General features: G+C 39.3%; 1 protein-coding gene across 1 annotated transcript in view; it reads left to right on the top strand.

Annotated features, from left to right (window-relative positions):
- Positions 1 to 227: 227 nt before the first annotated feature.
- The window catches only part of MTMR7 (myotubularin related protein 7), a 116,409-nt gene continuing 91,657 nt past the window's right edge, over positions 228 to 24,979 (top strand). The window contains exon 1 of the mRNA XM_003823654.6: positions 228 to 511. Within this exon, the coding sequence (XP_003823702.3) occupies positions 488 to 511 (24 nt within the window). The 5' untranslated portion in view covers positions 228 to 487. The remainder of the gene's footprint in view (positions 512 to 24,979) is intronic.

The raw sequence follows: 24,979 nt of genomic DNA, 5'->3' as shown, positions 1-24,979 counted from the left end.
ATCGTCCTGGGTCTAGAATGTCTGTGGCAGCCTTCTGTTTTGCCCTACCCTGAAATCCTACCTATCCTGGGACGCCCTAGAAGGAAGCCCAGGGACGGTGTGGAGCAGCCTGTACTCCCCATCTCTCTTCCAGGAGGCCACACCCAAAACAAGGCCCTCTTTGTGTCTTGGAGAACAGTGGCCGTATAGTGCTCCGCCGGCTGCCCCTGTTAAGAGAGAGCGAGCAGCCCTCGCCCCGGCAACCCCAGGCAGAGGCGAGTCGCGGCGGCGGCGCAGGTGGGCGCAGGCGCGGTGGTGGGCTCTCTAGGGCCGCGCGGGAGCCCCGGGTCCGCACGCCCCGCGCGGAACACCTGGGGGCGGAGCCAAGACCGCGTCCCGCCCACTCCCGGGCGCGAAGCCCCCTCCCCGCGCCCCTCCCATCGCGCCGCAGACGCGCGCAGGTGCGTGAGGCCGCGCCCGCCCGGGACCCTGCAGACGTGGGCCAGCCATGGAGCACATCCGCACGCCCAAGGTTGGTGGCACCAGCGCGGGCGGAGGAGGGACGGGAGGAGACGGGGGAGGAGGAGGAGGGATGCTGAGCGCGCGGGAGGCCGACTGCTTTGAGGGGCACCGGCGGAGCCTGGACCGCGGGCGAGGGAGGAGCAGGCAGTGCCTGAGCATCCCGGGGTGCCTGCGAGCCCGGTCGTTCTCTTGCTGCCTCCCAGGCCTAGCCTTAGCTGCTGCTGGGTCTGACCTCTTGGTTTTGGGGGAGCGCAGTGGACACAAGGGTGAACGGGAGGGAACCTCAGTTGTCTGCTAGTAACTGGGTGTAGATCAACCCTTCTTTCTCCTGGCACGAGGCTTTCTCTTTTAGCTGTTGGCCGCTCAGAGTAGTTGAAAGGGAAATAAGCCTTTCGGTGACAGGTGCAAGGAAAACGAGCTGAATGCAGATGGACTCCTGCGCTTGGAAGCTTGTTAAATCTAGGGTGTCAGGCCCACCCGGCTCGGCCTTCCCAGTCCCCATCCTCATCCTCAGCGTAGCAGCTGCAAGGGGCCTTACACAGAACGGATAATCAATATTCATTGTAGGTTGAATGATGGTGTGTTCTTGCCTTTTCCAGTCCGTTTTGTTCGTTAGAGAAAAGGATGCAGCTTACGGATTTGTCACGCACTGTTGTGTTTTAACAACACCAGCTTTTGCTAATCAACAAAAGCAAATGGTCCCTGATCACTCCAGTAAATTAACATTGGAAACGTTGATCGCTGTACCAAATCTTCCTCCTCAGTTGTACTGATAATCTAATTTAGAATGAAAATGATGATCGACGTTACTGCCTGATAAAAACCCTAAACGAGTGAAAGAATATGTTAAAAAACCCTATTGGCTGTCTGTTGTTACTACCACCACAGCTCCTTGCGTTTTTGCAGGATGAACTTCCATTCAAAATGTAGGCCCCTGACAGGTCAAAGCTAGGTCAGAGTGGCCATAGCTCAGGTGGTTCCAGGGATCCCACACATTTAAGAGGGGTGGGGGCAATTGCTTTATGGCCAGCAAGAATTGATTCCTAAATTTTGGAATAGTTCCTGAGTACCTTTTTGTAAAAGCAGATTAAAATGATCTCATGTCATTGGAAGAAGAAATCTTTTAGTTTGCTGGAGAATGTCAGTTCCGACAGTAAATTTAAATTGTATTGATTTTGCACTAGGGAATTAAGTTGTCGCTTCACAATCAGGAAATTGTAAACTTAGAAGACAATGCTACAAACCACAGAATAGGTGGCTCAAAGCTTTCAGAGTTTAAGTGGTACTAAATAATTTATTCCAGAAGGATGAATTTAACTCGTGGACTCTGCCCTTGCCAAGGGCATTCTTCCTCCTTCCATGATGAAGGGGGCCGTTTGTAAAAGTGATAGCTGTTGTGGATATTGATAGCAAGAATGATAAGGTGACATGGCAGTGGATGCCACTTTGTTAGAGAATATGAATTTGGGGGAGTCAAGGCCTTTTCTGTTCTATATACGAAGCCACCTGGTACAAAGTCACGTGTGAACCTGAGTTGCAAGCAGTGTTCTTACTCTTAAAATTGGTGTTTCTGGATACCCTCTAAGCAGTGCAGTACTTGAAGTCAGAAATCCTTATTTATCTGGAAATGGAAAGAAATTGGGGGAAAATGGAAAATTGTCTGAAGTGTTACTGAATTGGGTGAGTCATTAACATTTGGGATAATGCTGGTGAAAAAAATAAGAAATTACAGAGGTTGGATGGATCGGATTCATTTATTCATTTATTTTATTCTACAAGCATTTAGAACCTTTCATGTGCCAGGCTCTGTGTTAAGTTCTGGAAGCATCCAGGAACTCACAATCTCTAAGGGGAGGCAGTTGTAAATATGTCAGTGTATGATAGAGACATGTGCAAGGTGCAGTGGGTAGAGAGGGAGACTGAAGAGAGGATCAGCTCTGCCCTCAAGGTCAAGGGAAGCCTTCTTAGAAGAGCCGTCTTAACATGGAAGGACTTAAGGAGGACTAGGAGCATTTTCAACAGTGGTCATGTACTTGTATAAATATATATTGTAATAAATAATTACAACCCTAAAGAAGCTGAAAACAATAACAACGGTCAAAGATAAATGATTCCTTGAGGTTAAATAACATCCTCCTTTTGTTTTACATTTTTAAGGGCAAAATTAATTTTCGCAGTCTAAATGAAAAAGAGAACAACATTACTTACAGAGCTTGCAGAGTTAAATATATAATTGTTACTGGTCATATTCATCTTTATTATTTGCTTCCATTATACTTGGTGAAACTATAGGTAAATTTCCTTCGATTTCATGGTTTCATGTCTTGGGTTTGCAAGGAGTGTATACAAAGTTTGTTTATCTGGCCCACTGTGGGTTTAAAGCAATATTTACTGTGTGGGTAGTAGAGTTTTAAGAGGAAAAGAATTGTATGCATGTATAATGTACAGTTGCTTTTCTATTACAATGGAAGTCATTCACTCGCTGTAGACTGTGTAATATCCATGACAGCCTCTGTGTTCTGCTTTAGTCTCTGGAGTGCAGTTTAAGGAGACAGATGCACGTGCATAATCTGGAATGCTTTGCACATATTTCTTTCTAGGGGTGCATGTATGTTTAACTGAAGCCTTTAACAGAGCATATGCTAAGCAGAGTGCTTCCCTTCCAGAATGGTTCCTCTAGAGGGGAAAAAAAAGTTCCAAGGACAGGCTGGTTTGCAGTTGGGTTAAAGGGGGGACACCAAGTATTACCTGTACTCATCCCAGTGAACTTCTAGGTTTCTACTTCACTGTCTGGGTTTCTTTACCACTCTGAAAACTTGCTGGAAGCTTAGGCATAATTTCGGTTCAAGTGCTGCTTAATTAAATGAAAAGACTTCAGGGCTCCTGGAAGTAGCTTGAAGTGTTTGTAGGATTTAGTTTGGTACTAGATTGAGGCAAATGTGTCCAGAATCCTGGTAAGTGATTTCTACTTTATATGCTTTGGTCTTTCTGGAAGGCATTTTTCCCATATGTGTAAATTTGAGTTATGAAATAGAATACGTGATAACCTCCAAAACAGACCTTGCAAATGTCTTCTCTTCCTTTCTACACCTACCCCCTAGTCTGACCCTGACTGGTCTCCTGATTTATTATTTTTTTGCTCTTTTCTAATCCCTTTCTCACAGAGGGGCCTGGATGATGCTTTTATGTCTCAAATTGATCATGCTACTTCCCTGCTAAATTTCCTAGGTGGCTTCCCTTTGTACCCAGGATATAAAGTGAGAATCCTCAGAACGGCTCGTAAGACCCTTTGTAGACTGAGCCCTTCCTACTTCTCCAGCCTTGTTTTGTGACAATCATCTTCTTATCCACAACCCTCTGATCACAACTTGTCTTCACAGAGTTCTCCGATGGGACCAGTTCTTTTCTGCCTCGGGACTTTTGCACTGCTGTTCCATCTGGGGGGACGTTAGTTCTCACTCTTCACCTGGCTAAATACCTCATCTTTCTAGTTTCAAATTGTGATTTCTCAGGCTATTGTCCAACTCTCCCATCTAAATCAGATCTGCCTGTTGTATTTTATCATAACACCTTGTGTTCTCCCCTTAGGTTCCTCATTACAATTGTTAAATTTACTTGAGTTATGTTCATTTAATGTCAAGCTCCCCTGCTTGGTGAAAGTCCTGTAATGGTAGGGATTATATTTTGTTCACCCTTTGTATCTATGGCACCTAACACAGTGCTTGGGACCAACTAAGCATGCAGTAAATAAATTCACAATTGAATTAGTGAGGAATGCATAATTAATTCATTACTTTTTGTTTGTTTGTTTGTTTTTGAGGCCGAGTCTTGCTCTGTGGCCCAGGCTGGAGTGCAGTGGTGTGATCTTGGCTCACTGAAACTTCACTCCATCTCCTGGGTTCAGGTGATTCTCCTGCCTCAGCCTCCCGAGTACCTGGGGCTATAGGCACGTGCCACTACACCTAGGTAATTTTTAGATTTTTAGTAGAGACAGGGGTTTCACTATGTTGGCCAGACTGGTCTTGAACTCCTGACCTCAGGTGATCCCCTTGCCTTGGCCTCCCAAAGTGCTGGGATTGCAGGTGTGAGCCACTGTGCCCAGCCTCATTACTTTATTTTTAAGAATTTGCTTTATTAATCCAGGCCTCTTGTGCATTGTACAGTTGTATACAATACTACTTGACAGTGTTGTGGATCTTATAGTATTAGTATGAAATATTTGTGGATGTCAGTGTATCTGACATAATATGTGAGATATATATGAAACATATTTTGCAATTATATATATTTAATGAGATAAAATTCAAATAATGTAAAATTCACCATTTTTATTAAAATGCACAATTCAGTGGTTTTAGTATATTTACATATTGTGCAGCCATCACCACCGTCTGGTTTTAGAACACTTTTATCACCCCCAAAAGAAATCCATTAGTAGTTAGCCCATTAGTAGTTAAACTTGGTGATATCCATCAAGTTACCCATTAGTAGTTAGACTTGATGATAATATCTTATACTTACCTACGTCGAATATTATCTCATTGAATTTAGACTTTTGCTTATCTCTTACTCTTTTTTGGATGCTGATACACATCTGCTGTTCCTGTCAGTTTGGTACCATCCGCTATTTAATCAGCTGGCTTTCTATTACCTCATTCATTATCTTATCCAAGAGCAGAAGTGACTTCTTAAGCCACTTGCCCCCATCTCTCAGGATCTTGATCCTAATAGCAGATTCAGTAGTTCTCTCAGTTTGATGTCATCTAGCAGTTGATAAGTTTGTCCTTCATCACGTCGCCAAAGAGCTCATCAAAGAAAGAAAGGAAGTCTTCTGAAATAATGACGGTGAATCCATGATGTTCTTGCTGATTGATGGTTTCCACTTTTTAGGTTCATACAAAGGTCCGTTAAATAACTCATTTTAGAACCCTGCCAGAATTAGTGTTGAACTCAACAACTTATAATTATACAATTCTGTTTTCACCGTGGGCAAATAGTGATCTCATTTTCAAGTTCTGTCTGTGATAGACGGACATCAGCAGATCCATGAGGTTTGCCTTCTCTTGATCATTCACTGTCAGTATACTGTCAGCTCCAAGGGTTATCTCTTCTTTTATCTTCCTTTAGCAAATAATAATTTTCTGGTTATAAAAGTAATATGGACTACATGTAGAAATTAGCCACTTTTAATATTTGGGTACATTTTCTTCTGGTGTTTTTTTTATTTGCGTGCACTAAACATTGTTTGCTTAGAAATTTAGGATCACCCAGTTCAATTTTGTAGTTTGCTTCTTTAAACGTACCATATTTCAGTGTTCAAAACATACTTTTAGAAGGTTATGTGGGGCTTTTTTTTTAATCCTATGGAAATGTCATTATATTTACCACTTCCCCATTTTAGGGCTATTATAATAATGTCCTGATGAACATCTCATTATTATCTGCATGTGATTTCTTCCCTAGAATAGAACCCTAGATGGAATTACTGTGTCAAAGAAGATGAATAGTTTTATAGTTGGTATATATTACCAAATGACTTTCCAAAAACGTTGTCATTGAACACTTTCCTTAATAGAATATAGACTATGTTTCTTACTATACCATTGCTTTATTATTTAAGGTTATTTTTTGCTAATTTAAAGGGGAGAATAGCACTTCATTCTTTTAGTGTATTTTTTTTTTACTAGCGAGGTTGAAGTTTTTCCAAAAATATGTTTACTGACCATTTTGTTACTTTTTGAATTATCTATTTATATTTTCCCCATTTTAATAATGGGTGATTTAGTGTGTGTGTATTTCAATAGCTTTATTGAAGTATAATTTACCTAGCATAAAATTTACCTTTCTGAAGTATGCAATTCTGTGATTTTTTGTATATTCACAGAGTTGTACCACCATCATCATTATCTAATTTCAGAACATTTTCATTACTCCAAAAAGAAACACTATACCCATTAGCAATCAGTCTCCATTTCTCCCTCACCCCACCCAAGGTAACCACTTAATATACATTCTGTCTCTATATATGTTTGTTTTTCTGGACATTTTAAATTTAATCATACAATATGTGGCCTTTTGTGACCTCTTCTTTTCACTTAATGTTTTTAAGGTTTGTCTAAGTTGTAGCATGTATCAGTACTTCATTTCGTTTTATCTGTTCTGTGGCTAATCCTGCATTTTGTTTATACATTTATCAGTTGAGGGAGATTTTTTGGCAATTATGAATAATGCTGCTATGAACTTCGGTGATAAGTTTTTGTGTGGACGTATGTTTGTATTTCTCTTGGATAGAATTTCATTTCTCTGAGAACAGAATTGGTGAATCGTATAGCAACTTTGTGGTTATCATTTTAAGGCACTGCCAAATTGTTTTCCAAAGTGGCTGCGCTATTTCAGAACCCTGACAATAATGTGTAAGGGTTCCGATTTTTCCGTATCATCACTGACACTTGTCATTGTTTTTTATTTTAGCCATTCAGGTGGGTGTGAAGTGGTATCTCATCCTGGTTTTGATTTGTGTTTTTCTAATGACTAATGATATTGAGCATGCTTTCATGTGCTTATTAACCATTTTCCTGTCTTTTTTGGAGAAATGCTTATTCAATTCCTTTGTTTCTTTCTTGAGTTATTTTTCTTAAATTATTGGGTTGCAAAATTATGTAATCTGGATACAAATCCTTAGTCAGTTATATGACTTGTAAATGTTTCCTCCCATTCTGTAGGTTTTCTTTTCACTGTTTTGATGTCTCTTGAAGCACAAAAAGTTTTTAATTTTGATGAAGTCCAACTTATTTTTTCTTTTGTCACCTGTGCTTTTTGTGTCATATCTATGTATATTTTCTAGAAAGCCTTTTTCTGATTATAAAAGTCATACATTACAGAAAATTTAGTTCAAAGGAGCAGAAAGAAAATAGTAATTTTGCATAATTTCAAAATCCAGAAAAAATGCTGTGTATATATTAACATTTTTCTTTACATATATACAACAGTTTAATTTAAAAGAAAATCATGTCCATTTTCTCTGTGGTGTGTGTGTGTGTGTGTATAGTTTTGGGGAATGAGAACCTGTTTTTTAATATGTCAAAATATTTTTCTCATTTTATTAAACCTTCTGAAAAGTGATTTTTTTTATAACCACATAGTCCACATTATGATGATGACCATACATTATTTAGTGTCTGGAGGCAATTCTCCATGGCCTTTTGCAGTTTTGCACTTTTGTTCTATACTATCTTTTCAAGGATGATTTTACAGTGAACAGCCTTGAAAGAGAGGAATAGATTCTTCCTTAGTAGCAGAGAGCATATTTATTTGCTGTCCAGGGTAATAAAGATAATGTCATCCTCACAAAGGATTACTTGCATCCTGTTTATGTGATGGGCATTTCTTAAACTCTGAGTCTCTAAAGTTCCTCATCTAGGACTCAGAGCCCTGCTCTGTGCAGCATCCATATGGACTGTTCCATATTGCCCCTTAGACTTGGGAGGGGGAGCGTGGAGAGTCAATATGAAGATAAAGCTTCTCCCTCCTGGTGTACAGGAATACGAATGTCCTTTGTCTCTGACCCAGAAGTCTTGTGTCTTCTGCCAGCATATGAAACACTGGGAGGCTACTTGTTAGGTTGTAAGCAGGTTCAAATTTCAAACACGTCCTAGTTCTTGACAGTTAATCCCCTAGTATTTGATATTTAATTTATCTCTATATTGTCACTATAATAAATAACTGATAGGCTTGGCGCAGTGGCTCATGCCTGTAATCCCAACACTTTGGGAGGCCAAGGCGGACGGATCATTTGAGGTCAGAAGTTCAGGGCCAGCCTGGCCAACATGGTGAAATCCTGTCTCTACTAATTTACAAACCTGTCTCTACTAATATAAAATACAAAAATTAGCTAGTAATAGCGGCCAGTGCTTGTAATCCTAGCTACTCTGGAGGCTGAGGCAGGAGAATCACTTAAACCTAGGAGGCAGAGGTTGCAGTGAGCTGAGATCGTGCCGCTACACTCCAGCCTGGGCCACAGAGCAAGACTCCGTCTCAAAAAACAAAACAAAACAAAAACAAAACAAAACTAACCACCAACAAAAAAACCTGATAAACATCAATGTATTTAAATTGTTGGGTAAGTCTCTATTACCTCAGAATAAGTTTCTCAGGTATCTTTTCTGGTTTCATTTCTATATATATTTTAAAGATTTTTGATGCTGTTTGTATGTTTTCCTCTAGCACTGTGTCTGCTAGTATGGCAGAGGAATACCCTTTAAAAAATTCTTGAGAATTGTAGATGAAGTATGGTTTCTCATCAATTTATGTTTGTTTACTGTTGAGATTGAATTTATTTTTTGCAATTGTTTATAACAAGAGCAATACAGTAATAGTACTGATAGTACTGATAAGATCCATAATATCTATAAGATTCATAGTACCTGGATCTTATTAAGAAAATAATTTGTATATCTAATAGGTACCTCAATTTCACTATGTCCCAAACTGAACTAATTCCCTCTCGCTTCACACCCAATTTTCTCCTCTTGTACTCTTTCCAATCTCGGCGATCCACCGTTCCAGTGCTGGAGCCAATAACTTTGGAGTTATCCTTCAATCCTCTTTTTATCTCCTCCCATATCTATTCCAATAGTAAATCCTCAGCTTATCCAGGTTATCCCACCTCCGTTCCTACCACCCTATTCTGAAATACTGTCAACTCTTGCCTGGTCCCCTTTCCATTTTTGCCACTCCCCCACCAGTTTATTTTTGCCAGAGATACTGTTAAATATAATTTGGAGCTTGGACTTCTTTTGTGGGTCTCCTCACACCGAAAGCATCTAAACTGGAAAGGAAACAGTCAAATTATCCTTGTTTGCAGATGATATGATCTTATATTTGGAAAAACCTAAAGACTCCACCAAAAAAAGATTGGAACTGACAAAGAATTCTGTCAAGTTGCAAGATACGAAATCAAAATACAAAAAGCAGTAGCGTTCATGTATGCCAACAGTGAACAATGTGAAAAAGAAATCAAGAGACCAATCCTATTTATAATAGCTACAAATAATATAAAATACCTAGGAAACAATTTAACCTAAGAAGTAAAAGATCTATAAAAGGCAAACTATAAAACGCTGATGAAAGAAATTGAAGAGGACACACAAAAACTGAAAAGATATTCCCTGTTCAAGGATTGGAAGAATAAATATTGTTAAAATGTCCATACAACCGAAAGCAATCTACAAATTTACAATCGTTATCAAAATGCCAATGCCATTCTTGACAGAAATAGAAAAAATCATAAAAGTTACATAGAGTAACAAAAGACCCAGAATAGCCAAATGTATTCTGTGCAAAAAGAACAAAACTGGAGGAATCACATACCTGACTTCAAATTATACTACAGAGCTACTGTAACCAAAACAGTATGGTATTGGCATAAAAACAGAGACATAGACCGCTGGAACAGAATAAGAAACCCAGAAACAAATCCACACACCTACAGTGGACTTGTTTTCGAAAGTAGTGCCAATGACATATAGTGGGAAAAAGACAGTCTCTTCAATAAATAGTGCTTAGAAAACTGGATATCCATATGCAGAAGAATGAAACTAGACCCATATATCTTGCCCTACCAAGTTGAAAAGCTTCTTCACAGTAAAGGAAACAACCAACAAAGCAAAGAGACAACCCACAGAATGGGAGAAAATATTTGTAAACTATCCAGCTGACAAGGGAGTGATAACCAGAATATATAAGGGGCTCAAACAACTCTATAGGAAAAAATCTAATAATCTGATTTAAAAATAGACAAAATTTCTAAATAGACATTTCTCAAAGGAAGACATACAAATGGCAAGCAGGTATATGAAAAGGTGCTCAACATCAGGAACCATCAGAGAAGTGAAAATCAAAAGTACAATGAGATACTGTATCACCCCAGTTAAAATGGCTTTTATCCAGAAGACAGGCAATAACAAATGCTGGCAAGGATAAGAAGAAAAGGGAACTCTCATGCACTGTTGGTGGGAATGTAAATTAGTACAATCACTATGGAGAACTGTTTGGAGGTTCCTCAAAAAACTAAAAACAGAGCTAAAATACAATCCAGCAAGCCCACTACTGGTTATATATGAGTATGTCCAAGAGATACCTGTGCTCCCATGCTTATGGCAGCATTATTCACAGAAGTCGAGATTTGGAAGCAAACTAAGTGGCCATCAACAGACGAATGTATAAAGAAAACGTAGTACATATATACAATGGAGTACTATTCAGGCATAAAAAAGGAGGAGATCCTATCATTTGCAGCAACATGGATGGGACTGAAGGTCATTGTGCTAAGTGAAAGAAGCCAGCTACAGAAAGACAAACTTCGCATATTCTCGCTTATTTGTGGGAGCTAAAAATTAAAACAAATGAACACATGGAGACAGAGGGTAGAAGGATGGTTATCAGAGGCTGGGGAAGGTAGTGGGGTCTGGGGCAGGTGAGGGCGGATAGTGGCAATTGTTAACGGCTACAGAAAGTAGTTAGAAAGAATGAGTAAGACCTAGTATTTGATAGCACAACAGGGTGAATAATAATTTAATAAATAATAATAATTTAGCATTTTAAAGTAACTAAAAGAGTATAACTGGATTGTTTGTAACACAAAGAATAAACGTTTGAGGAGCTAGATACCCCATTTACCATGATGTGATTATTACACAACGCATGCCTGTATCAAAGTATCTCACGTACTCCATAAATATATAGACCTACTATGTGCTCAGAAAAGTTAAAAAATTTTTTAAAAATAATTTTCCAGAATTTTATTGATAGACTGAATTTATTATGTCTTGTTTATATCAGACTACTTTCAAAAGAATTTGAGACCTTTGTAAAGTATACATGATTTAAAAAATAACCCTATAAAATATGTTTTGTATTGTCATTCCATAGTTCCTTAAGATAAGGAACTTATCCATAAGATCCATAATATCCATAAGATTCATGGTACCTGGATCTTATTAAAATAATTTGTATATCTAATAGGTACCTCAATTTCACTATGTCCCAAACTGAGCTGATTCCCTCTCGTCTCACACCCAATTTTCTCCTCTTGTACTCTTTCCAATCTCGGCAATTCACCCTTCCAGTGCTGGAGCCAGTAACTTTGGAGTTACCCTTCACTCCTCTTTTTTTCTCCTTCCATATCTATTCCAATAGTAAATCCTCAGCACTCTACTTTAAAAATATATCCAGGTTATCCCACCTCCATTCCTACCACCCTGTTCTGAAATACTATCAACTCTTTCCTGGTCCCCTTTTCATTTTTGCCACTCCCCCACCAGTTTATTTCTGCCAGAGATACTGTTAAATATCATTTGGAGCTTGGACTTCTTTCGTGGGTCTCCTCACACCCAGAGGGAAATTCTGTACCTTATCTGCCCCTTCTCCCTCTCAAATCTCATTTCCCACAACTACCCCACTCCCTGTTCTTGGACCTCACTGTGTGACCACTACTCCCTGGATACCCAAGCACACTCCTTTTTCAACACCTTTGCACGAGATGTTTCCTGTGCCTGGAACTTGCTTTCCTTAGATATGCAGATGGTTTGCTCTCACACTTTTTTAGATCTTTGCTCAAATGTTATTTTATCAAGAAAGCCAATTTATCATCACATATAAAATAACAATCCTAACTCACCTCAACCAACATACTTTACCTCTTTATATTTTTCTCCATAGCATTTTTTCTGTAACATACATACACACCTACACACATACACATACCACACACATGCATACATTCCGTATCCCCCGAATTGCAAAGGTAGCTGGCAGCTAGCTGCATTTATATACAACACTGAATGAATGAATATGGATTATTAGGTTCTATAACAGACCGTGTGTTCTGTACACCCAAGCCTCCATGCAAGACAACCAGACTTCAACTTTTGCTAGACCTGTTAAAAGTAAGGATTTCATGAAATGTGGGCGATTTTTGAGGAATGTTTAATCACAACTTCTGTGATTACTTGGCTTAGACAATCTATTCTTACTTGGAAAACTTAAAAAAGAAATACTGCCACATCTACACTTTTAAGTGGATTGCTTCATTCCAACAAACTTATCTTATCAGCCTTGTCTTTTGAGTAAGAGCGTATTTGATTAGAGTGACTACCTCCTCAACAGCTGTTAAATATTGTGCAATAAAAGTCTGACAATTAGATAACAATCCATCTTTAAACAGGTCTAAATCAAAACAGTACTGAGGTTTGTTCTTTTGATAAAATCAAATTGCAACGACAAGAAAAACCAAGGGTAACGCTTGATAATATAGAGGCAGCCCATTACTCTAGAGGCAAGGAAGCAAACAGGACTCCAGAGGGCCTGGAGATAGCATTGTAAGGCCACTGGGATCCTAAACTGCATTTTCTTTCCTGTTCTCAACATCAAAATGCAAAATGGTAGAGTTGTTAAGAACACACACTCTGGGGCCACAGTGCCTAGTTTTGAATCCTCACTCTGCCTCTTACAGCTCACTAACTTATTTAACTTTAGTTTCCTCATCTGTGAAATGGGGATAACAACAGTACTCACCTCTTAGGGTGATTTTGAGGTCTAAGCGTCTTAATAAATGTAAATCTATAGAATGGTGCCTATCACAGTAGCTATAGTGTTATTTTAGGATTTTCTTTTATCAGTACTATCAGTACTATTGTTGTATTGCTCTTGTTATAAATAATTGCAAAAAATAAATTCAATCTCAACAGTAAACAAATAAACATAAATTGATGAGAAACCATACTTTATCTGTAATTATCAAGAATTTTTTAAAGGGTATTCCTCTGCCATAATAGCAGACACAATCCTAGAGAAAAGCATACAAACAGCATCAAAAATCTTTAAAATATATATAGAAATGGAACCAGAAAAGATACCTGAGAAATTTAATCTCAGGTGATAGAGATTTACACAACAATTTAAATACATGGATGTTTATCAGTTTTTTGGTTTTTTTTTTTTTTTTTGAGACAGAGTCTTGCTCCATTGTATATATGTACTACATTTTCTTTATACATTCGTCTGTTGATGGCCACTTAGTTTGCTTCCAAATCTCGACTACTGTGAATAATGCTGCCATAAGCATGGGAGTGCAGATATCTCTTGGCCATACTGATTTCCTTTCAGGTAATGTGATTCCTCCAGTTTTGTTCTTTTTGCACAGAATACATTTGGCTATTCTAGGTCTTTTGTTGTTCTATATAACTTTCAGGATTTTTTCTATTTCTGTCAAGAGTGGCGTTGGCATTTTGATAGGGATTGTATTAAATTTGTAGATTACTTTGGGTTGTATGGGCATTTTAACAATATTTATTCTTCCAATCCTTGAACAGGGAATATCTTTCCATTTTTGTGTGTCCTCTTTAATTTCTTTCCTCAGCGTTTTATAGTTTGCCTTTTATAGATCTTTTACTTAAGTTAAATTGTTTCCTAGGTATTTTATATTATTTGTAGCTATTATAAATAGGATTGCTTTCTTGATTTCTTTTTCACATTGTTCACTGTTGGCATACATGAACGCTACTGTTTTTTGTATTTTGATTTCGTATCTTGCAACTTGACAGAATTCTTTGTCATTTTGAATCGTTTTTTGGTGGAGTCTTTAGGTTTTTCCAAATATAAGATCATATCATCTGCAAACAAGGATAATTTGACTTTTTCCTTTCCAGTTTGGATGCTCTTTTTTTTTTCTCTTGTCTGATTGATCTAGCTTTGACTTCTAGTACTATGTTGAATAATTGTAGTGACAATGGGCATGCTTGCTGTGTTCCACATCTTAGACAAAAGGCTTTCAGTTTTTCCCCATTCAGTATGATACTAGCTGTGAGTCTGTTGTATATGTCTTTTATTATGTTGAGGTATGTTCCTTCTATCCTCAACCCTTGGAAGTTACCAGAGGCTTGCAAATACTATCATCCGTTATTTTAAATTGATGACGCCCTAGCTCTGATTGCTTGAGCAAACAGACGTGCAAAAGGAAAACTAATAAAAACTCTACACTTTCACTTCATACCCCCTTCTTTTTAACTTTTTTGTTGCATCTCTTGATGTCTTATTGTACTATGTCTTGAAAAGTTGTAGTTACCATTTTTTATTGGTTCATTTAATCTTTTATTGGTTATTTAATCTTTCTACTTAAGAGTAGTTCACACACCATAGTTCTTTAGGTTGGGACGTTCTTTGTGGTTATCCCTTTGAATACACTTTATATTCCCATTTCTTTCTCTACCTCCTCTTTAAGGCCAGTAACTCTTAGATTTGCCCGTTTGAGGCTTTCTAGATCTTGTAGGCATGCCTCATTGTTTTTTACTCTTTTGTGTTTTGTCCCCTCTGACTGTGTGTTTTCAAATAGCTTGTCCACAAGCTCACTAATTTTTTTCTTCTGCTTGGTCAATTCTGCTATTAAGAGATTCTGATGCATTCTTTAATATAGCAATTGCATTTTTCAACTCCAGAATTTCTGCTTGATGCTTTTTAATTATTTGAATCTATTTGTTAAATTCATCTGGTAGAATTTTGAGTTCCTTCCCTGTGTTAACTTGAATTTCTTTGAGTTTCCTCAACAATGCAATTTTGAATTCTCTGTCTGAAGGGTCACATACCTCTGTTTCTCCAGGATTGTTTCCTGGTGCCTTAGTTCATTTGGTAAAGTCATGTTTTCCTGGATGGTCTTGATGCTTGTGGATGTTTGTTGGTACCTGGGCATTGAAGAGTTAGGTATTTATTGTAGTCTTTGCAGTGTGGGCTTGTTTGTTGTCATATTTATTGGAACCTTCCAGGTATTCAAGAGCCCTCGGGCTTTAAGCGAACGTCGGTGGTGGCCTGCAGAAACCCCATGTTTTTCAGACTCATGGAGGTACTGCCTTGATGGTTTTATATAAGATCCTGAAGAATTATTTGGATTATCAGAGAGATAGTCTTTTTCTCTTCCTTTATTTTCTCCCAAACAAATGGATTCTCTCTTTGCTGAACTATCTGGAGCTGGGAGTGGGGTGACACAAGTACCCCTGTGGCCACCATCACTGGGACTACACTGGGTCAGACTTGAAGCCAGCACAGCACTGGGTCTTGCCCAGGATCCACTGTAACCACTACCTGGCTACTTCCAAAGTTCACTTAAGGCCCTAGGGCTCCACCATTAGCAGGTGGAGAAGCCAGTTAGGCGTGTGTCCTTCCCTTCAGGGTGGCGAGTTCCCCCAGGCCCTGGGCAGGTCCAGAGATGTTGTCTGGGAGCCAAGGATTGGAGTCAACATCCTTAAAAACGTACCTCATGTTATATTCTACTGCAGGAAAGCTGGCCCTCAAAACACAAGACAAAGTCTGTCCTGCTCTTCCCTCTCCTTTCTGCAGGCAGAGGAGCCTCTTCCAGTAGCCACCACTACCACTGGTCCATGGGGTTTCTGCAGGCCACCACCGACGTTTGCTTAAAGCCCAAGGGCTCTTCAGTCAGCTTGTGGTGAATTCTGCGAGGCTTGGAGCCCACCCTTCAGGGCATTGAGCTCCCCTCTAGCCTAGGGCAGGTCCAGAAATGATGTCAAGAGCCTTGGCCTGGAATCAGGGACCCCAAGGGACCACGTGATACTCTATCCCGCTATGGCTGAGCTAGTACCTGAGGTGCAAGACAAAGTCCCCTTTACTTTTCCCTCTGTTTTTTTCAAGCACAAAGAGTCTCTCTCCATAGCCTCCACAGCTGCAAATGTGCTGGGCTCCCCTGAAGCCAGCACGCCTCAGTCTCACCCAAGGCCCACTGTGTACTACCTGGGTATCACTGCTCATTATTCAGGGCCCGAGCTCTTTTGTCAGCAGATGATGAATGCTGCTAGGACTGGGTTCTTCTCTTCCATTCGGCAGGTTTCCTTCTGTCCCAAGGTGTGTCTAGAAATGTCATCTGGGAGCTAAGGCCTGGAATGGGGGCCTCACAACTAACTCTGCCTGGTATCTGATCCTTTTGTAGCTGAGTTGTTAATGATGGTGCAAGACAGTCCTTTTTACTCTTTGCTCTCCTCTCCTCAAGCAGAAGGAAGGAGTCACTTCCAGAGGCACTGCCTGGGGTTGTGAGAGGGGTGGCACAAGCATTCCCTTAGCCACCCCAGCTTGTGTCTCCTTAGGCCACACGCTACCCCAGTCCGCTGACTCTAAAGCCAGCCCAGCATTAGGACTTGACTAGGAGTTGCAGTCCTGTGTCCTGGATTGCCTTTTGGATTTACTGAGGACCTGGGAGCACTTTAGCCTGCAGTAGTGAGGCTTGCCAGAATTCAAGTTCTGACCACTGGGATAGGCAATTTCCCTCTAGCTAAGGTTGGTCCACATACTCCCTGAGCCCAACACATCTTTGCTTTGCTATGGTAGGGCAGCACTGAGTTGAATGCCAAGTCCTCAAGTAGCTATGCTCTCCTTCCCACAAGTGCACAGATTCTTTTTCCACATAGGAGAATCTGTGAACTTAGTCACTGCCAGGGCATGGGGGACAGGTTGCCTCGGCAATTCAAGACTGTCTTTGTTACCCTTGTCAGTGCCTCTTTCAGCAATACAAAGTTAAAAGCAGGTACTTTAATAGCTCACCTGATTTTTGGTTCTTGTGATGGTGCTTTTTTGTGTGTAGTTGTTAAAACTTGGTGTTCTTGCAGGCAGGATGATCTGTGGAGGCTTCTATTTGGTCATCTCTCTTTCCATCCCCATAATTTCTCTGGAATTTTTTTTTTTATAAACCATATGTTGGTATGATCAGCCATATCTCCTGATGGATATTATTATATTATTTAACATTGAATATTTTATTCTATATCATGTACATAAATATACTTATTTCCGGTAGTTTAATCTTTGTTCTTTGTCACCTTCCTCTATCATATCTGTTAAGATTGAGGTCATAGACTCTAAATACATTTCCCAGTATGAGAAGAATGTTGTATTTAAAAGTATACTGGATGGCTCCTTTGTAATGTGAAAGATTCTGCTTTGCTTTTTCTGGTTTCTATGCTTAGGTGTTTACATCTGTTTAAAAAAGCAAACAAATATACTTGTATATTTGGATACTTATGTGCAACACCACAGCCAACCCAGTTTAAACAGTGGGCAAAGGACTTGAATAGACATTTCTCCAAAGAAGATATACAAATGGCCAATAAGTACATCAAAAGATAGCCAACATCACCAGCCATTAGGGAAATACAGGTCAGAACCACAATAAGATACCACTTTATACCCATTAGGATGACTATTACTTAAAAAGAAAGAAAGAAAACAACAAGTGTTGGCAAAGGTTGTGGAGAAATTGGAACCCTTGTGCATTGCTGGTGGTAATGTAAAATGGTACTGCTGCTGTCGAAAACCCTTTGGTAGTTTCTCAAAAAGTTAAATGTAGAATTATCATATGACTCAGCATTTCCACTCCTGGGTATATACCCCAAAGAATTAAAAACAGGGACACAAACAGATACTGGTATGCCCATGTTCATAGCTGCATTATTCACAATAGCCAAATGGTGGAAACAATCCAAGAGTCCATCAACAAATGAATAGATAAACAGAATGTGATATGTACATGCAATGGAATATTATTCAGCCTTGAAAAGGAATGAAATTCTGATACATGCTACAATATGGGTGAACCTTGAAGACATTGTGCTAAGTGAAATAAGCCAGACAAAAAAAGGACAGATAATGTATGATTCCACTTACATGAGGTATAAAGAATTCTTAGAAATGAAAAGTAAAATAAAAGTTATGAGGAACTGAGGGTAGGGGAAAATAAGGGTTTTTGCTTAATAGTTAGAGAGTTTTTGTTTCAGGGGTTGAGAAAGTTTTGGAAATTGATAGAGGTGATGGTTACACAACAGTGAATGTACTTAATGCCACTGAATTATACGCTTAAAATGGTTTAAAGTATATCTTTTATGTGTATTTTGTGACATTTAAAAAAAATACATTTCCTGGCACACAACCACTGCTCAGTAAATACTTACTGACTGAATGAATTTGTCGAATGAACTAATACTTAATTTGGCAAATGTATATCAACTATTAGCATGACAGTGGGTGGCATTGTGGGTCTGATGTCAGACACTCAGTTAAAATTCTTACTCTGCCACGTATATATATTTTTGATTTTGGCATAATTAAAAAACTAACATATTTACATATTATAAAATTCATCATTTAAAAGTATACATTTAAGTAGTTTTTGATGTATTCACAACATTATGTAACCATCACTACTGTCTATGTAATTTCTGAACATTTTCACCACCCCAAAAAGAAACCTGGTATTTACTAGCAGTCATCCCTCCCTTCTCTCTCCCTACACCCTGGACAATCTCTAGAGATTTGCCTATCCAGGACATTTTATATAAATGGAATCATACAATTTATGGTCCGTTGTGACTGGCTTCTTTCAGTTAAGCGTAACTTAAGATTTTCAAGGTTCATCCATGTTGTAGCATATATCAGTACTTCATTACTTTTTATTGCTGAATAATATTCCATTGCATGGATATACCCCACATTGGTTTATGCATTCATCAGTTGATGGATATTTGAGTTGTTTCTACTTTTTATTGGGAATAGTGCTGCTATGAACATTTATGTATAAATTTCTTTGTGTGTGAAAATATGTTATCAGTTCTCTTGGGTATATACTCAGGAGTGAAATTGTTACATCATATATTAATGCATGCTTAATCTGTTGAGAGGCTAACAGTTTTCCAAAGAGGCTGCAGCATTTTATATTCCTAACAGTGATGTATGAGGGTTCCAGTATCTCCATATCCTCACCAACACTTGTTGTTATCTCTTGATTATAGCTATCCTAATGGGTGTGAAGCGGTATCTCGTGGTAGTTTGAGTTGTATGTACCTGGTAGCTAATTATGTTGAGCATCTTTTTATGTGCTTATTAGCTATTCATATGTCTTCTTTGGAGAAATATCTATTAAGATTCTTTGTTCATTTTTTATTTTATTATCTTCAACGTTTAAGTCCCAGGTTACATGTGCAAAATGTGCGGGTTTGTTACATTAATAAACGTGTCAGAGTGGTTTGTTGTACAGATCATCTCGTCATCTAGGTATGAAGTCCAGCATCCATTAGCTTTTATTTCCGATGTTCTCCCTCCCCTCGCAACCCCTCTGACAGGCCCCAGTGTGTGTTGTTCCCCATGATGTGTCCACGTGTTCTCATCGTTCAGCTTCCACTTATAAGCGAGAACATGCAATGTTTGGTTTTCTGTTCCTGCATTTGTTTGCTGAGGATGACAGCTTCTAGCTCCTGTTTGTTTTTTAAATTGGGTTATCTATCTTTTTAATGTTGAGCTGTAAATGTTCTTTATGGATTTGGGGTACTAAATAATTCGATATGTGACTTGCAAATATTTTCTTTCATTCTGTAGGGTGTCTTTCTCATTGTTATCTTTGAAATACAGGTTTTTAATACTAATGAAGTACAATTTATCTATTTTTCTTTGGTTGCTTATACTTTAGGTGCCATATGTAAGAAATTACCTAATCCAAGGTTACAAAGATTTACACTGTTTAGGTCTTTGATCTATGTTGAGTTAATTTTTGTATATGGTGTGAGATGGAAGTCCAAATGCATTCTTTTGCATGTGGAAGTCCAGTTGTCGCAGCAGCATTTATTTAAAATAATTTTCCTACTCCATATAATTGTCTTTGTACTCTTGTTGAAAATTGATTCTTTATAGATGCTTGGATTTATTTCTGGACTCTCAGTTCTATTCCTTTAATATCTTTGTCTATCCTTAGCCAATACCGCACAATCTTGATTATTATAGCTAGGTATATGATCTTGAAAGCTTTGGTTTTCTCACGTATAGCTTGTTAGAGACTAAACAGAATACACTTAAAGCACTAAATAACATGGCACATAGTACATTTTAGCTGTTTTCAAGTTATTTTTATAATCACCCTCATTGCAAAAGGATGTGGCCACAAGTTTGTATGCTGAAAGAACTTCCATGAAATTTGAGAATAAAAAGAATTTTCTAAATCCAAACATTTCATTTGACCTACTCATTCACCTCCCTGCTGCACAATGAGTTTCAATATTTTTTCCTCTGGAGGAACTCTGCAAAGAATGCCTCCCTGTAACCCAACTCTAGTTCACACCCAGACTTTGGAGCATATTGTTCTTTAATGAAAACATCGATCTCGTCAAACACATGGATTTTAGGAAAGGTGTCAAGTTTCGCTCAGGAAGCCTCTGCAGTGGCCTATGAGGCAAAGCCTCAGTGACATCGCCCTAGATTCCTGAAAGAGAGTCTTTTTGGAATGAAAGTATGGAGAAGAAAGTGGGAAACACACTTTGGCTTTTTAGTGGAGGAAAGTAAGAGGGTTACATTTGTGCTGCCATGAAAGCTTTAAAAAGGGATGCAATTTTAAGGCACTGTACACCTTGAAACATTTATATGCTTGTAAGGAATGATAAAGACATGAAACTGTAACCTCCTATGTAAGTCTACTTGAGCCATTATTTATTTATTAGTAAATTCTGACATTTCCCTATTGAACTCACATTATTAACTGATTAGATTTGGTTATCACTTCTGTCTTACATCTGGAGGAAAAACAGCATTTGGAATGCTTGTTTTCACAGATGTACATATATTTTCTCATCCTTATTTAAAGCTTATTTTTATTGCTTTTTTTTTCCATTCTGAACAGGACAAGCTGTGAAGTATGCTTGAAATTAAACCTCTTGACCAGACACCCAAGATTCCGTGACTTTGTCCATGTGATGGTTCAGTTTTATATTCTCATACTGCACTCAGAGTGAGTCCAAGAAGCTCATTTTGTACCATATTTCTTAGGCCAGGAAAAGTCTAAACTATTTTTCCTAGTGCCCTTTCCCCTGGTGGACAGCTAGTTGAAGCCTCTGGGAGTAAAAGTACTTCCCAGGACATAAACCCAACCCTTCCTCCCACAACCATTTAAAATGGTTTAAAAATAACCCCCACTTAATGTTTTGTGGCAGGCTATGACAACTTTATAAAAATTGTATGTTTACTTTTCTCCTCTTTTGCATTTATTAAAACACTGCTTATCATGGATTCCTGGAGAAATAAATTTATTGCCAAGCTGTGAAAGTAAATTTTATTCCTTAGGGCCTGTAGCAAAGCACACATTACTTAGAACAAGGTACAGTTGAACTGTGCAAGTTGCGGTGAACTGTTCACCCAGTTTGAGTAGTGGTAGTTTAAGGAAGGGATTCTGCCTTTTAAGCTAAACGGATAAATTTAAAGACACTATTGATGCATATATCCTTTCACTTGTACGTTCAGGAAGTATTCCTTGAGTGCTTTCTCTATGCCAGATACTGTTTTAGGCCCTGGAGATCCAATGGTGAATAAGACAGGCAGTGGCCCTAGTTTCATGGAACTTACAGTGTAGTAAAGAATTAAACAAAAATAATATTACAGTTCTTTAAAACAATATATATGTCATCACTGTAAGCTAAGATTTTGGAAAATCTCCCATTTTTAAAAGATTTTTCCCAGATCCTGCCACCCTCCCCCTATAAACCTTCCAGTTGCTTCCTACCCTACTCAGAGTGAAAGTCAAAGTCATAACATTGTCCCGGCAGGCCCTACAAGGTTTGTCCATCTACTGGGCACCTCATCTCCTACTTGTTTCCCCTCACAGATGCTGATCCAGTCCTCACGTCCTCGTAGACCCTTGACCACATCCACCTGTTCCTGCCCAGGGTCTTGTCATTTGTTGTTCCCTCTGCCTGGAATGCTCTCCCCAGATACCCCCATGGCTGGCTCTCTCACTCATTCTGGTTCTCTACTGAAATATCTAATTATGTTATTAGAGAAGACTTCCCTGGGCACCTGATAAGGTCTGGCTCTGTGCCCCCACCCAAATCCCATCTTGGATTGTAATCTGAATTGTAATCCCCACGTGTTGGGGGAGGGACCTCATGGGAGGTGACTGGATCACAGGGGTGGTTTCCCCTTACTACTCTGGTAAGTGGTAGTGAGTTCTCATGAGAGCTGATGATTTCATAAGGGGCTCTTCCCCTTTCATTCTGTACTTCTCTCTCCTGCTCCCTTGTGAAGAACGATGTGTTTGCTTCCTCGTCTGCCATGATTGTAAGTTTCCTGAGGCCTCCCCAGCCATGCAGAACTGTGAGTCAATTAAACCTCTTTCCTTTATAAATTACCCAGTCTTGGGTACTATCTTTACAGCAGTATGAGAAGGGACTAGTACAGCATCCTGCTAGCCCTCCTCACCCAACTGCTTATCCTGCTTTAATTTCCTCTCTAGGAATCTTCTGGCACACATACGTGGTGATACAGTTCCACCATATCTTATGCCAAATTGTAATCCCCAGTGTTAGAGGTTGGGCCTGGTGGGAGATGGTTGCATGATGGGGGTGGATTTCATATGAATGGTTTAGCACCATCGCCTTGGTGCTGCTCTTGTGATAGTGAGTTTTTTTGAGATTTGGTTGTTTAAAAGAGCGTGGCACCTCCTCCCTCACTCTTTCTTGTTCCTGCGCCCACCATGTGAGAAGCTTCACTCCCCCTTTGCCTTACACCATGACTGGAAGCTTCCTGAGGCCTCCCCAGAAGCAAAAGCCGCTCTGCTTCCTGTACAGCCTGCAGAACCACGAGCCGATTAAACCTCTTCGCTTGATAAATTACCCAGTGTCAGTTATTTCTTTATAGCAGTATAAGAACAGACTAATACATGAGGGATTTTTTTTTTTAACATATTCCCTGTTTCCATGCTTTCCCACCTTCAAGCAGAAGGTACAAACTCCATGTGAGCAGTGACTTTATCTTCCCAATTCATGTGCCCCCAGCACTCAGAACACTCTATGTCTGGTACAGAGTAAAGGTACACAATAAATATTTGTTGTATGAATGAATAAAGGAAACGGTTTAATGTGACTTGGTGTCGAAGCTTCAGTATCTTTCAATATCTTTCAACAGACATGTTTTTTTTCTCCTCCAGTATTCTCCATTTTAGTTATATGGCCCTACTTTTCACATTTGCAGATGAAGTTTTGTTTTATTTTTTCCCCGTCTCTGCTCTGTTTCCTGTATGTGCAACATCTTCCACAGCTGAATCTTTCTTAACTTCCTGTCTGAAAAGTCAAATTCAATAATAAAGCATTCTGGGTTAATCATACTTAATTCTACCTACAAGCTATCACATAATTTATTTTTACGATAGTACTGTTAATTTTCATTCGTTGAACAAATACTTAACATCTGTGCTTGGCGTCAGGCTACAAAGATAGGCAAAAACATTAGTGCCAATCTTCAAGGATCCTGCCATCGAGGGTTGCTGTGATGTTCTGAAGTGTGATCATTGTTGTTTCAGGAAGCCAGTAAGCCAAGGACCGTGTGTCCCTTTTCCTTTCTTCCCACAGTTCTAGTGTGAGTGTTTGCCTAGCATTGTTCATTGTGCTGCAGGGAATATTAGGAATAAAATAACTTGGGTTCCCATGAGAATATGATTTTGGTAATGGTTAGAGTGTACAGTAAAGATAGCGTGTAATGAAGTAGTGTAGGATAAGTAGAAAACAAGTAGTGATCAGAGAGGTCACAGCAATTCAGAGGACAGTGAATGATCCCAGTGGACTGGGGTAATTGAGGAAAGGTGTTATTAAGGAGGTGGATCTTGGGTGTCAGGCTGGAGGGGAGTATGTTGCGCTTGGTGAGTGGCAGTGTCCTTTTCTTACTGTTCTTGGTGACCTCAGAGTGCACTGTGACAGGCAATCATGCAGCTTTGCTTATTGGGCCTCAGAAGAGGCCTCCACATCATTGGGTCTGCAAGGCATTCTGCTTTATACTCATTTCCCAGAGTGGGAATGATGGACACTTTAGGGCCGGACTGTAAGAGGAGAAAGAGAAAAATATGGTGCCAATTATGCAGTCTGTCCTTGGGGGCTTCGAAGCCGAGGAGTGAGGCATGGGAATGTGTAAATCAGCTGGAACCTGGCCTTGGCCTGGGTGGACAGAGTGTACCCCTTCGTCCTCTGGCACTGGTACTTGCCAGGGGTTAGTGGGAGGGAGAGCATGAGACTTGGGTCTCTCTGTGCCTGGGCTTTCTCCTCCCTTTGGTTAGTAAGTTCTATTTGGCACAACTCGCCCTTGGAAAAATGTTTCCCCATAGTTCCCAAAGAGCTATATAAGTAGATGGTTTCGTCCTTTGCTGTTAGTGCCTTTGTCAAAAATAGGTCAAATTTAGAATCATTTTAGAATTTTAGAAATATTGTTAAAGGAAAATCATAATCAAATAAGCCTTTGACTTCCTGTATTGCTTCAAAGCAAGGTCTTATTCTCCCAATACTAGTGTATGTCTTTAAAATGACTTTATTGTTTTGAACCCAACTATCTTTAGTAGGTCATTCCATACATTTACTCTTTGGGATACAAAGCATCATGTATTCACTGAGTTACAAAGAACCAGCAT

This window comes from Pan paniscus, chromosome 7, assembly GCF_029289425.2.
Source record: "Pan paniscus chromosome 7, NHGRI_mPanPan1-v2.0_pri, whole genome shotgun sequence".
NCBI classification, from domain to species: Eukaryota; Metazoa; Chordata; class Mammalia; order Primates; family Hominidae; genus Pan; species Pan paniscus.
Note: the sequence above shows the minus strand (reverse complement) of the source record. Positions and strands in the feature narration are given on the sequence as shown.